Source organism: Biomphalaria glabrata, chromosome 14 (genome assembly GCF_947242115.1).
Source record: "Biomphalaria glabrata chromosome 14, xgBioGlab47.1, whole genome shotgun sequence".
Taxonomy (NCBI): Eukaryota; Metazoa; Mollusca; class Gastropoda; family Planorbidae; genus Biomphalaria; species Biomphalaria glabrata.
Window position 1 is genome coordinate 19,381,222 of NC_074724.1, and position 14,069 is coordinate 19,395,290.

The window sequence follows — 14,069 nt, forward strand, 5'->3', positions numbered from 1 at the left end:
GTTGTTTTTTTTGGTGTTTTTTTTGGTATCCTTCAAAGAATTCCCCCCCACACACACATTTTTGTCTCATGAATTCTAGTAGCCCTTATTTTCATTGTTCCTCCCAGGAAACAAGCTTCTAGGGACAGCCATTATTACTAATTAGTTATCCGGTCCTAAATACACTCTTTGGCCCATGAGTTTTAGCTGATAAGTATAAAATATCTTACTTTTTCTCCTCTCATGAAACAGTCTGCTAGGAAGACCAGTTAACACAAACTAGTCTTCTCTCCCACTTAACATACATGCACAGTGACATTTTTTTTTTTCATTATCAGTTCTTGGTCTAGTCTCCAGATAACTAAGATAAATGGGCCTTATATAAAGGGATCATGCATCATGGTTCCTTCTCAGGCTTACTGATGTTATTCAAAGTAATGCTTCACATTGGCAAAAGCCCTCAGAAGGAATCTGTTAATGACAGCAGTTTTGCACAGAAACTACTTTTAAAAACCAATTTTGACTACTGAAAATTGGAAGTTACCATGCACTTATAAGTTACTGGTTAGTGGGAAGTTACCATGCACTTATAAGTTACTGGTTAGTGAACTTATACTTAACCAGACATGTAAAATTACAATTAAAGGTTTATTCAAATACAAACTTTGATATGATAATTTGATATTTTGGGTTTTTGGCACATCGGCACAATTTAGGCCATGTTTTGCCCATAAAACCTCCCCTTTATAGATCAAGATCTAAATGTTATAATAAGGTCCATTCATAGCTCAAAAAGTAAAAATTTATATAATTTAATAAAAATCTGTCGTAAATATATATTTACTAGACATATGTTACCCGCGACCCGCGGGTCTTTATTTGCGCATTACTGTTGATATAGTCACTGAGAGTGTTTTGTAAACAATTAAACGAAATAATAATGTAATAAGTAAAGCAAATGTGTCAATATAAAAATAGTGTGAATGAAGCTATCAAATCAAAATAGCTAATAGGCTTAAATCTTTTTTTTTTTTTTTCAAATTAAAACATTTGCTTGTAGGCCTACATATATTTGATTAAAATTTGAGATGAATAGACTAAATTTTGTATGTTCATGTGTATAAAGTATAAAGTATATATTGAGGTAGACATAGATCTAAATCTATTAAATCTACACTAATCTAGAGTTAAACATTGGCTTTTATAGAGTTCATTCTGTGCTGTGCATGCGTGACCTTTTTTCATGAATGAATATAGGCCTATCTCAACACGGCTACGCAGCTTTAGCGAACAGCGAACGAATGAATTAAAATGCTTTAGAAAAACAAATTTGAATGTTAATTTGATTAAAATATGAAATGAATGGACAATAATTAGTACATTTATGTGTTAAAGCACAAAACTATCTTTGCGAAAAGAAGTTTTATCATCTTAGAGTTCAATAAGAGTTTTAGACCTAGGCCTAGGAATAGACTCAGTAGAGAGATGTGTTAATGTGTAACCATTGGTAATGTCTAATGAAATAATGTTCGCCAGGAAATCTGTAGTCACAGATATCAGGAACTAATTTATGTAAAAAATGCTTTTGAATAATCTAGTGGATTGGATTTAGATGTATGTTAAACTTAGCTAATAATCCTTTCATGTAATTTCTCTTTCGTTACGAAAATAAAATTAGTTTTGCAAAAATGGGTTTACCCGAGGTCGATACATTCTTATCTATTAAAAACGAAAAGAGCGATAGCTTTGTTAAATGAATGGGATTATAAAGTGAAGAATTAAACGAAATAATTTTTAGTACGCGATTCATGAATGAATATAGATCTAGGCCTATCTCAACTCGGCTTCGTGGCTTTCGTAAATGTATGTAGCTTTAGAAAACCAAATTTGAATGTTTATTTGATCAAAATAAAAAGTGAATGAACTTTAATTAATATGTTTATGTGTTAAAGTATAAAACTATCTGTGCGAAGAGAAGTTTTATCATCTTAGTGTTGAATTAGAGTTTTAGATCTAGGGATGGGATTATAAAGTAAACAATTAAACGAATTAATATTTAGTACGCGATTCATTACGGTATTGTCTAATGAAAGAATGTTCGTCAGGAAATCTGTAATCACAGATATAAGGAACTAATTAATGTAAAAAATGCTTTTGAAACACAAAATTGAAGGTTAATTTTATTATATAATGAAATCAATGGATCTTCTTTTGTATTTTCATGTGTCAAAGTAAAAAACTATCTGCGCAAAGTGTATTTCTTAAAATTAGATCTAGGTCTAAATCCTTTCTATCTTTTCTCATGTCAACATTGTAGATATGGCCTAGATCCATAAAATACTATAGCTGTAATAGAGTCGGACAACTTTATTTTTTTTTGAGGGTCTTAAGTTTGTTTTAGGGCTACAATACATACACTACGGTCTAAGTTGGTACCCAAGGAACATTCCTGCCTAGTTTTATCAAGATTGGTCAAGCGGTTTTGATGTCTATAAGTAACATACATCCATGCATACATACATACACCACACATTCTACTTTATAATATAGATAATTACTTTGCCCTATATCAAATCAAACTTTCATAACTTTGGTTGTCAACCCCATCTCCGGTATTTTCCCAGGGTCAACATAACCAACAAAAGTTGTCTGCTCCAAAACAATTCCCTCTAATATCCTGGTATCTGGGGCAATGAAGGATATGTTCTATGGTGAGATAAGAATGACAGTACTCACACAGTGAGGGCTCTTCTCTCTTTAGCACAATGAGTGTGTAATGTAGGTATGGCCAATCCTAAGTCTGGACATGGTCGTGCTTCCACGATTTGTCAAACCTTTAGACATGGACTGCCAACTGACATCCGTCACAACTCATCTAAGCTTGTTATGGGTTTCAGCCTCCCACCGATCCTGCCACTCTCTGTAGGTGGTAGAGGCTATACTCTGTCTCAGGTCTGAGCAGGGAATTTGGGTTCCTGACACAGCTCGATTTAAGGCACTCTTTGCTTCTCTGTCTGCTATTTAATTTCCCTCTATGCCCAGATGGAAGGGGACCCAGATGAAGGTGACATCTCTATCTTCAGATGTTATTGGCTCTAAAAGAGTTAAGCTTTTATGTATCAATGGAATGTCAGTCTTCATCCACCCCAAAGCTTGAAATGCAGATTTAGAGTCAGAGCCAGAAGTGCAAGTTAGATTGCATGTAACTCGGCCATAAAGATGTTATATTATGTTATATTATATTATATAAAACTAAAAAAAAAAAAAAAAAAAAACAGTTCTTGAATATCACATTGTCATTTATTACAATAATGTCTCTTTATTTTGTATTTAACTAAATTACTTTTTTATAAAGCAGTGGGTTAAAATGAAATCAGAAAAAAAAATCATAGAATAATGAAATTAAATATAAATAAAATGATAAAAACAATCTTACCTGATGACATTGATTTGATGTCTTTCAACTTTTTTCCTCAACTCTGCAATAACACTATGAAGTTCAATAATTCTCTCTTCATACCTAGAGGTCAACTCTTCAAGTCTGTCTTCAAAGTCTGCAGGACCAAGTTTATTGTCAGTTGGGATCTGTAGTTAGAAGGATGTGGATGATTATACATTACAAATTAGACTTGTACTACATTAACCATATGGCTATCACAAGGACATGTAATAATGTTATAACATGCAGACAATTATATGATAAAATTATACATTAATAATTAATCTATTTTGCCAAGTCCATCAACAACCAAACAACCAAAGCCTTTATTTCTTTCAACTGATACTAACAAAATTTTGATGGGTAATAATGATTTTGTTCTTTAAAGAAATACAGTGAATGAGTAAGAAATTGTTAGAAAATCAAAATTTTGAGGCAATGTATGCAGCTGTTAGTATTTGGATAGTATCTCATCCAGTGGCGTAGCTAGAGTATATGATGCCTGGTGGGGTACCTCATCTTGATGCCCCCCCCCCCCCACCCAACAAAAAAAAGATAACTAAATAATAACATTGCAAAACCTTACTTTTTTGTTCAAAATAATATGTATTCATTAATCAGATATTTTTAATTCAAAACATCACTTTTACTTAAACATACTACCAGTGAGTTTTACGCGCTTTCTTGCTGGCAAAAGTATCAATAATTTTATCAATTTTTTTCCACCAGCTCTTGTTCAATGGACAAAATGGCCAAATTAGTGAGTCGTAAATTTGTCATCGTTGATCGCAAGTAATTCTTGATCAGTTTAAGTTTGGAAAAACTTCTCTCGCATGTAGCGACGCTTACCGCAACAGTAAAAAATATGCGAATCATGATGACGATATTCGGGACTGAACCATCTAGCTGATATTTTTTATAAAATTCAAAAGCTCAACAGGTCCTTGTTTTGGAAGTGCGGAGGCTTCTGATGAAACTGTGACAAACCGTTGAAGCCTCTTTCGCTCCAGCAGAAATTCGTTTTTATCAACGTCGCTAGGAGTACTATCGAGATTGATTTCGACCTGAGGATTTAATTGCTGGGAAGGCGACAAAAATTCATATCTATCTGCCACATCATGAAGTTGCTCGAATCGGGTGATTCTTTCTTGAACAATCCTGTCCAAGGTAGAATAAATTTCCCTTCGTAGCTCTTCTTTGTGTGTAAGTACAGAGTCTTCACTTTTCTCACCATGCATCTTTTTCTTATGGCCAATACGTTTTTGAGGTTCTGTACTGATTCTCAGATCTGAGCACACGCTTTCGGCAAAGGTAATGCTGGCTTCAGCGATGGCCTCTCGATTACTACTAAAAAATGTCTCTAATTTTTTTTTAGTTTGAGTGAGCAGTCTCGAATAGACAATCCTTGTTTTTGAAGGTAGACTTGCGTATCATTAATTTCAGTTAATACAGGAGCCAAAAATCCAAGATAGGTGAGAAAATTAAAAGACTGAATAGCAACTAATAATCTACCTGCTTCAGATCTAGCCAATAAATTTTCATCTCTGCTAGTTAAAGTCTCCAGAGTTTCTATAATTTTAGAAAATGTATCCCTAATCATCTAGACGGCTTCTCTTCTGGCGCTCCAGCGGGTCTCAACTAAACGTTTATGGCTAGTTCCGGTTATTTTGATGAGGATATCTCAGCGGTGTGTTGAAGTTGAGAAAAAGGCGTGTAAACAGTCCAGTGTACCAAAAAATGTTACCGAATTGACTTCAGCTTCAGCAGCTCGAATTCCTGCTAAATTAAGAGAATGGTTTGAGAAGGCAATGAATAGTGCTTTGGGATTGACTTCTAGAATACGTTTTTGGACACCTTAGTTTTGACCTTTCATGACCACAGCATTATCATAGCCTCGACCCCTGCAGTCCATTATGTCTAAGCCATCCGAACGCAGTTTCTCTAGAATCATCTCAGCGATTTCAGCAGCATGCTTGTCCTTTGTGTCGATGAAGTCAACAAAAGACTCACGAACGTGCACCCCATCATTATCCATGACCACGTACCGTAAAATTTATTTCGGAAGTTTGATCCAGCCTTGAGATGTCAGGTGTACTGTCAAAAATAATAGAGAAATATTTGGCTTGTTTTACTTGCTGTATGATTTGTTTTTATTGTGATTCTCCAATATTGTAATAAATTCATTTTGTATCTGTGGAGACATGTTTTGAGAGAAAACGAATGATGTCCAAGATTCTCTTCAGGTAGTCTCTCCAGGTTTTCGTCTCTTGTATAATCAAATCTTGGGCCTTGTTGTCAATACTGTTCCCTACTCTCAGGCGAACTTCAAGCTCCCCCCCCCCCCAAGCAAGCGATGACTGAATGTGAGCTCTGCAGGTCTCATGTTTTTCTATTTTCGGGGATAACCTCCACCAATCATTGAATCCATCTTTGGATTTAAATGAAGATTTGGTACTTGATCTTGTTGAGAAGAGTATGCAGGGGAAGCAAAATAAGGATTCTTTTTTTGGCGAATAACACATCCACTTTCTAAGAACTTTCTCGCCGTTTGACATTTGCCGGAAAAAACAAGCCTTTGGAAGCTTTCTAGCCTTTCCTTTTGCTGATTCTTGATGTCTATACACCTCTCTGAATTGACTGTCCATACGCTGAACTGTTTCAGATCCTTGAGTGAGAAGGTGTATGCGAGTATTATCTGTGATGACATCAGGCCAATCTCCAATGTCGTTCACTCTAGAGTTCATTATCCTGCTTTCTGTATTGTTTACACTGTCTGATGGTTCAGCTTCTTCAGTATGAATTTTTGAGGAGTTTGCTAAAGACATGCTTGTGTGCTGTCCTTTAGTCTCTAGAACCTGCAGTATTCTTTTTCATCATTCAGGATGTCGGTCTCATCATTTTTTTCTGGATTCAAAGATAACCGTCTCATCTTTCTTTGTTGATTTTAATTGTTCAGTTATTTCATACACAATAACAGCATGCGCAATATGTAACAGATTTTCACCATCTAGACTCTAGATTAAACTAATGGACTAAACAATAAAGTAAAAAAAGGTTGGCCAATCTTATTCTTCTTTTTTATATTACAGAGCATTGATCAGTGTAGTAACAACATGTACCGTGTGTCCGAAATAAATCTAGTAAATTAGATTTAAACTGTTCTATAGCTTTACATTGTACGGAAGAAATAGTAAATGAGATGAAACAAAATAGCGACATGACTAGTTTATAAATCGTTAGTTCATGTTTTAAATACAGTAGTTTATGTTTGTTCGTGTCCATCAAATTAGTCGTTTTTTACTGAAACGCTCAGGGAAATAGGAAATTAATACACACTGGGGGAATTTTGGTGCCCCTCTCCACTTGGTGCCCTGTGCGGCCCGCACCACCCTCACATTGGTAGCTACGCCACTGATCTCATCATTTGGTTTGGATCAGGAAGGAGTTATACTTAAGAGTAAACTGGGGTATTCATCTATCTTACTGATTCTGATAGCATTTCTAACTTTTATGATTTAAAAAAATCTTAACAAATATGTGAACTGAAAACATTGCACTAATTTTCTGAGCAGGAGATATTAAATTTGGGACACTGGATTACCAAGCCCTAGTAGAGCTCTACTTATTTTAAAGATTTAGAAATAACTGAGTCTGGTTTCATTACTTTACAATGTAAAATTAATCTTTAAATTGCTGAAATATTCCTTTGTGTTATCCATATTTTTAGATAGTTGCCTGACAAAGAAAAAAACAATTTAAATTATTGTTAATAAACTATAGAATATTTTCCCCTCAACATTTCATTTGTTCATGTGACAGAGAAAATCAACTGGTATTAAAAGGTTTAACATTTACAATGTAAGTGTAAAAATTATTTTAAATTTTTATTAGCTACCCCGCAAGGGAAAAAAAGCTGATAAGGTTTGTGCAAAATGTCCATCTGTCACACTCAGATCTCGAAAACTAGAAGAGACATGAAAAATATTATTTCACCATTAAATGCAGCTTGAAAAGTTTAGGTGCAATGGCTACTTTTGGTTCTCTAAAAGCAAGCGATTTTTTTCATAAAAATACACCAATTCTAAAACAATTACGTATATGTAAGGGAGGCAATGTTACAATACGCTAACGAAGATGGACAATTTTTGTGTATTTTCAGTACCAGTAAAACAAATATATGTATAAAATGTACAAGAAATGTTTACAACAAATATAAATAATAGTTCAAGGTGTTTTTTCTGGTCAACTAGCTGCTAAAATTAAAAGAAAACATTTCTGTTTGTTTATAAAGGCTAATAATGCAATTTGTATGTAAATATTACGCACATTTTTTAAAATGGACTTTTTATGCAGCGACTTTCATGCAGTAGTGTAACGTTACAACATGTTGTGGTGCTAAACCAATTCCTTAAACTTTTTAAAAAAATCAGATTTTGTTTATTTTTTGTTTAGTGCCCCACCCCCCACCCCCCATCCAAATTAAAAAAAATAATTTTGTGCGTATTGTCTGTTGGTCGGTCTGTCCGTCATGATTAGATTAACAAATAACACTAAAGGCTATTGTAAATCTGAGTTAACCTTTAATTTTTCATTCAGGAATATTGCAATAGTTTTAAGATAATAGATTGTTTTGTGAAAAACAAATGAATGCCAACGAATATTTCTTTGCTCTTCTAACTTATATTACATTTTATTTCCATGCTTAAATGTTGCAATAAACACATGATCTTTAATATATTGTTCCGGTTTTTTAATGTAAATAGCATATAAATGCTAAATAAAAATATCTATACTGATTTATATTTCATTAACTATAAAGTTGTTCTGGATATTGTTTTATAAAAAATAAATTATGTCAAATGATTGTTTGAAATCATATAATTGACTAACATTACACTTATATTCTTTGACACTTCGTTACTATAATTTATTTATCAATATCAATTGTTCCGAATTTTTAACTTAAAACAAATTTATGCCAAATGACTATTTTTTTTTTTTAAATTGACAATAGGTTGTTCAGGATTTTAAAATAAGAAAGTAATTTACTAGAAACGATTATTGAAAATCACTTTTTAGACTTATTTTACAGTTAATTTTCTTACCGAAACATAATAAAAGTTGTTTAATCAGTAAAGAATGTTCCGGATTTTGTTTCGAAAAAGAAATCGACCTACAATACCTTAATTTTCTTACAAATCGTCACCAAAAATGATCCGAATTTTATATGAAAAATCTAATAACACTAATCAATGTTTGAAATCCCTCTTGTAAATAAAAAAAATAATTTTCTTATTTACGAAAATTGGTTGTTCCAGATTTTTCATGAAAAATATTTTAACTCTATTTATGTAAAATCGCACTTCTCTCTTACACTACATTTAACTTTCTAGCTAAAACGTTAGAAAATCTAATTATCCTTAATATTATGTTCCGATTTTTATGGAAAACAACTTCCTAACACCAAAGTATGGTTTGAAAATCTTTCCACAAGGCTATGGTACATCTAATTTTCATAACAGACCATCCCACAAATTTAATTAACGGTATTTGATTAATCTGAAATTCTTATTTTCTCTCACTATAAATATATAAACATCGGGAACAATCTATTATAGAAACTTAAAACTAATGCGATGTTTCGAAAGGGAAATTAAATTTTAATCAGATTTTCAATAGCTTTAAGTCTTTTTTTCTCGCAATTTACATGAAGGACAGACAGACTGATAGACAAAACAAAAAAAAAAGCGTCTTTAATACATATTTAGTCTAACTAGCCCATCAAAAGAAATGCTAAAAGAACTCACTCAGTGCACCAATGTCTATGAACCCTCGAGAAGCTGCTCGTATAGATGATATTTTTTAGTCTAACTAGGCCGTGTGACGTAGTGGATTTTTTTCCATTGACGTCATATGGAATAAATTCTTTAAATGAAATGCTAAAACAACTTGGTATAGTAATGTTTATTAAACCTCGTAATGTGACTCGCATATTAAAAAGACATAATAGCTAGATTTAGATCTATTCTAGATTTTTTACACTAGAGCTAGATTTATTTTTACACTAGAGCTAGATTTTTAAAACAAGATTTAGATTTAAGTTCTAATTAAAACATTGTAGAATCTAGATCTAGAATTTCTTGGTCTAGTTTAGAATGTTTGTTGTTTTACATGTTTCGGATGTTTCTTCAGAGTTGTAGTCCAAACCTCCCGCAGGACAACGGGGGATGGGAGCGGGCAGGATTTGAACCTGGGACCATCGATGAATCCAAACGACAGTCCAGCGTGCAAACCGCACTACCAGACAGCCATGATTTAGACTAGATCAAGATCTATAATTATAATTTCTAGACTTAAAGTGTAGATTTTTACTTCTAAAGTCTAGATTGTCAATATGTTAATATTGCAATGTTATAAAATACTAAAACTAATCTACTATTTTAAAATTTAATAATGCAATTAGCCTATTAATTGATTATCTAGTGTTTTTTTTTTATAATAAATCTTATCTAAATTACATTATCCCAAATATATATTTTATATCTGGATCTAGTAGATATAGATATTGAGAGTGCTAAATTAGACGTTTAATTTAGGTAGATCTACATCCTCATTCTAGTTCCATTTAAATAAAAATGCTCAATACCAAAAGATTATTTAAAATCGCTCTTCTGACATTGTACATACCCGGTAGTTGTCATTCCGTAATGTGTAGGTATATTATCAATAATAGGCTATTAGTTTGTAACCAGTTTGACATTAGGTTAAGAGCAATGCCTGGTCGTGCTGATTATCTCTACGGTCTCGGTTTCATACCCTCCTCGATGCCATCCTCCATCGACCAGCGGGAGATTTTACATTTAAAATTATTTTTTTTACAACGCTAAATGAATCTTTGAAACATTATTACTTTTAACAATCAAAACAAAATCACGTCTTGAATATTCCTTGCGAATATGACGTCTCCCATGGGGGCCACCTCTGAGTTTGTGTGGCAACACAAACTCTCTTTGTAAACTTGTTATAAATTATGTGATGGACAGAAGTTGCCCCAGCACATAATTTGCCATCCATAACTTTGAGCTTTAATTTGTTATAACTAATACATATTGTTGCAACTCTAGGTTAGGCACTCAATGTAAAGGCAGGTAACTCAACACAGTTAAAAAGGAAATAAATATAGGTGTTTATTCACTAGGGTAAACAGTAAAACACATAACATCCTTCAGCTTCCTCAGAGTCTTACTTTTAAGTATACCAGTCCTTTGCTACTTAACCCGAATGTGGACCAACGACAGCCTTCCCCGCTTCGTTCCAGGTCCCTACTACAACTTCAGGCAGCACAAAAGTTGGCCTCTTAGTTTCCCAAACATTCAGACTCTTCACAATCCCTGATGCACTGTTCTTCCCTCCATTCTAGCGGCTTCCTGTTTACAATCACTAGTGCGCACCTCAAACACTGGTGCAAGGCAGGGTTACAACAATATTTACATTAATTTACTTCCAATTAATCTCTATAAATAAGCCAAAGCCCTTACTCTCTAATTCACTCATCACCAGTTCTCCCATTTGGAGTGGACAAAAAAAAAAGCTTAATATGTTATTACTTTCCATGAACATGAAACAACTAACGAAAGTGATAGTTAATTTTCCTCAAAACAATTTTCTCGTAATATCTTATAATACATTTTTTTATATATAATTTTTAAAAGCACTCATAAACATTAGTGGAAAGGGGGAGAGTCATTTCAATGGAGGACTCAAAAACATATTGTGTGTAGTTAGGGAAGGGGAGGTTTTTTCTTTAGGCAATGCTTAAATCAAGGATAACTCTTTGAGACATAGGGATGCAGAGCTTATGGTATGTGTTCAATTCAAACAATCTTTGGGCTTTATAATTGTAATTGTTTGTAACTGCAGTTTTCCTTACCTAATCAACTGCGAGACCAGCACACATAGTTTTCAAATTTCATGTTGCCAGTAGTATGACTGTTTTTTTTTTTTATTATTATTTTGTGTACGTTTTAGTCCACTTGTTGACTTAATGTAAATCTCTAGGCAACCATTAGATATTCTATATTATATATATATTTTTTTTTTTTCCTAGCCCATGCTTTTAATTCTTCTAGCTAATATATTTCTAATATAACCAAATTTTCTCCCCCCCTCTTAATGCATTTTATTTTCCATACATAAGTACATTGATGCCAGTAATCAAGTAATATAGAGAACTAAACAAATGACTTACATGTCTATGAGTATGACAACCATCCAACATACTTTGTTCTGTAGCCAGCCTTACTATATGATTCTTCAGTTCAAATATTTCCCCTTTCAATGAAGTCAGTGCAGCAGCATGGAGCTGTGGACCCATCAAATAGTATGTACATTTTATGCTACCAAATGAGCACAGATCTCTATTTCAAAAGTAAGGAGCATAGAAGAAGAACAGACAGCAGTGACAGATAAAAATACAATGGAGTGCATCTTAGTATTTATATAAGGGCCATCTAGATTTTGGGAAGAAATGCCTGAGTACACCTTAAATTTCATGGAAACCTAACTTGAGACTTGAGACTATGTTTCTTGGTTGGTAGAAAAGTAATGTAATGATACACAAAATTACTTGTTAAAACATGATCTCAGCTTCTGTATACAATCAAAAGCAGATTTATGATGTACTGTTTCTGCTTAGATTTTAAAAAAAAATTATGCCAACATACAGACGTCCATATCATATGGTCTAAATAAACAGTTATTTTAAAATTGTTCAACACTAAGAACAAACAAGGGTTTGAGTATATAGGGTGAAAGTATGGTAGGGTAACATCAGGGTGGTAGGCTTTCATCTGGGTATTAAGTTTGATAGCTTAACAACGGTGTGTGTGGGGGGGGTAGGCTTTCATTTGGGTAGTAAGGTTGTTTTCATCTGGGTATTAAGGTAGATAGCTTAACAACTAGGGGGTAGGCTTTCATCTGGATAGTAAGGTTGATAGCTTAACAACTGGGGGGGGGGGGGGGAAGGCTTTCATCTGGGTAGTAAGGTTGATAGCTTAACAACTGGGTGGTAGGCTTTCATCTGGATCCCATAGTATCTTGATTATTGTCTTTTTATATATGAGTTCATGAGATCATTATGTACACACATTAAGACTTCCTATTACTATTACTACTATTTTTTGCAACTCTGTGGGGAAAAGCTCCAATTATTTGTATGAGACCTGTCACAATAAGATTTCACAAACAAAAAGTGCTTTTGTTAATTTGATTTCACCAATTCCTATATAAGGGGCTTAAAATAGGTGAAATAGCTACTTTTGATCTTTCAAAAATTAACCTGGTGTTTCAAAATTATATATATGGAAACTTACACCTGCCATCAATATTTTAAAATCTTGTATATTTTGTAAAATTTATTTCGTTTCACATAAAAAAAAAAGGAAAATATTGAGATAGATGGATGTAAATGTGCAGTTGCTTTTTTTTTTTTTTTTACATATTTTTTTATATTTTGATTGTTAATACTAATTAGTGACAAATTGATACATTATTACCTTTGTCTTCTGTTATTGTCAAATGAATATAGTAACAAAAAAACGTTTAAAATGATAATAAAATATTTTCAGGTGTGACAACTATTCCAAAAGTATGCACTTTATAAACTAATAATGCAAATTGTTTTGACATAATATAAACTTCTATAAGCTAACTATGCATTATAAACTTTTATAAGTTAACTATGCATAAAGAATTACATAATAAAAACGTTTACAAACTAACTATGCATACTGTTTTGACACAAAAATTAATATGCAGTTCATGCTGCATTCTAGTGTAAAACATGTGTGAGTACCCCAGCACACAGAACCACTCATAAGTTTGTACACCAACATAAAAACAGCAGTTATTAAATTTTGTTTGTTTCATGTTATTGAAAACAAAACAAAAAATAAAGTTAATGACTCAAGAATTGAATCTAGTGGAAAGAAAGAGAGACAGAGTGAGTGGAGAAAAAAAAAGATTTCTGTAGAATGTATAAAACCTTTAAAAAAAATAAAAAATCACGAATCTAAATTTCCACTAGCTAGAAATCAGGATAGATGGTTTCAATGGATTCAATTATTACCATGTTTTCTGGCAGTAAAAAATAAAAACACATAGGCTAAGTCTAGAAGTAGAGAAACAACACAAGACAACTGGCTAGGTCTGTTAGACTCACAAGCATTACCACCTGTACTTCCCTACAAGTACTTTGTGCCATGTGAAGCGATCACAGAACCTAGGTGGGGATGGGGGGGGGGGGTACACATGCTTGTAGTACAAGAAGAGAAAAAAAAAGTGAGGGGGGGGGCACCTTAAACAACTTAGTTGTCGTTGATAATGCAGTTGTATAAATTGATGTTTGACCTGGAAGAAGTATGTGGATATGGACTTTTGTTCTGCATGTCGTGGAACCCTGCTAGACAGAGATTAGATCAACAGACAATGAAGTTAGTATAGACATACTACAATATCAAGTATTCTTCTTGTATTTTGAGTTCCACTTTCTGTTATGGTAAGCATCATTAACAGAAATAGTTTACAAAAATAAAAGATTACGTTTATGCTGTACGTGAGAACGGAAGATGTGAGCGCACAGCAATAAAATGTC

The 14,069-nt window shown here is 33.2% G+C and overlaps 1 protein-coding gene across 6 annotated transcripts in view; it reads right to left on the minus strand.

Moving 5' to 3' along the window:
* The window catches only part of LOC106071713 (colorectal mutant cancer protein-like), an 89,886-nt gene that overhangs the window by 40,235 nt on the left and 35,582 nt on the right, over window positions 1-14,069 (minus strand). For all 6 annotated transcript variants that reach the window (XM_056011384.1, XM_056011379.1, XM_056011378.1 and 3 more), the window contains exons 5-6: window positions 11,667-11,780; window positions 3,416-3,564 (exon numbers count right to left, since the gene is read on the minus strand). In XM_056011384.1, the coding sequence (XP_055867359.1) occupies window positions 3,416-3,564; window positions 11,667-11,780 (263 nt within the window). The remainder of the gene's footprint in view (window positions 1-3,415; window positions 3,565-11,666; window positions 11,781-14,069) is intronic.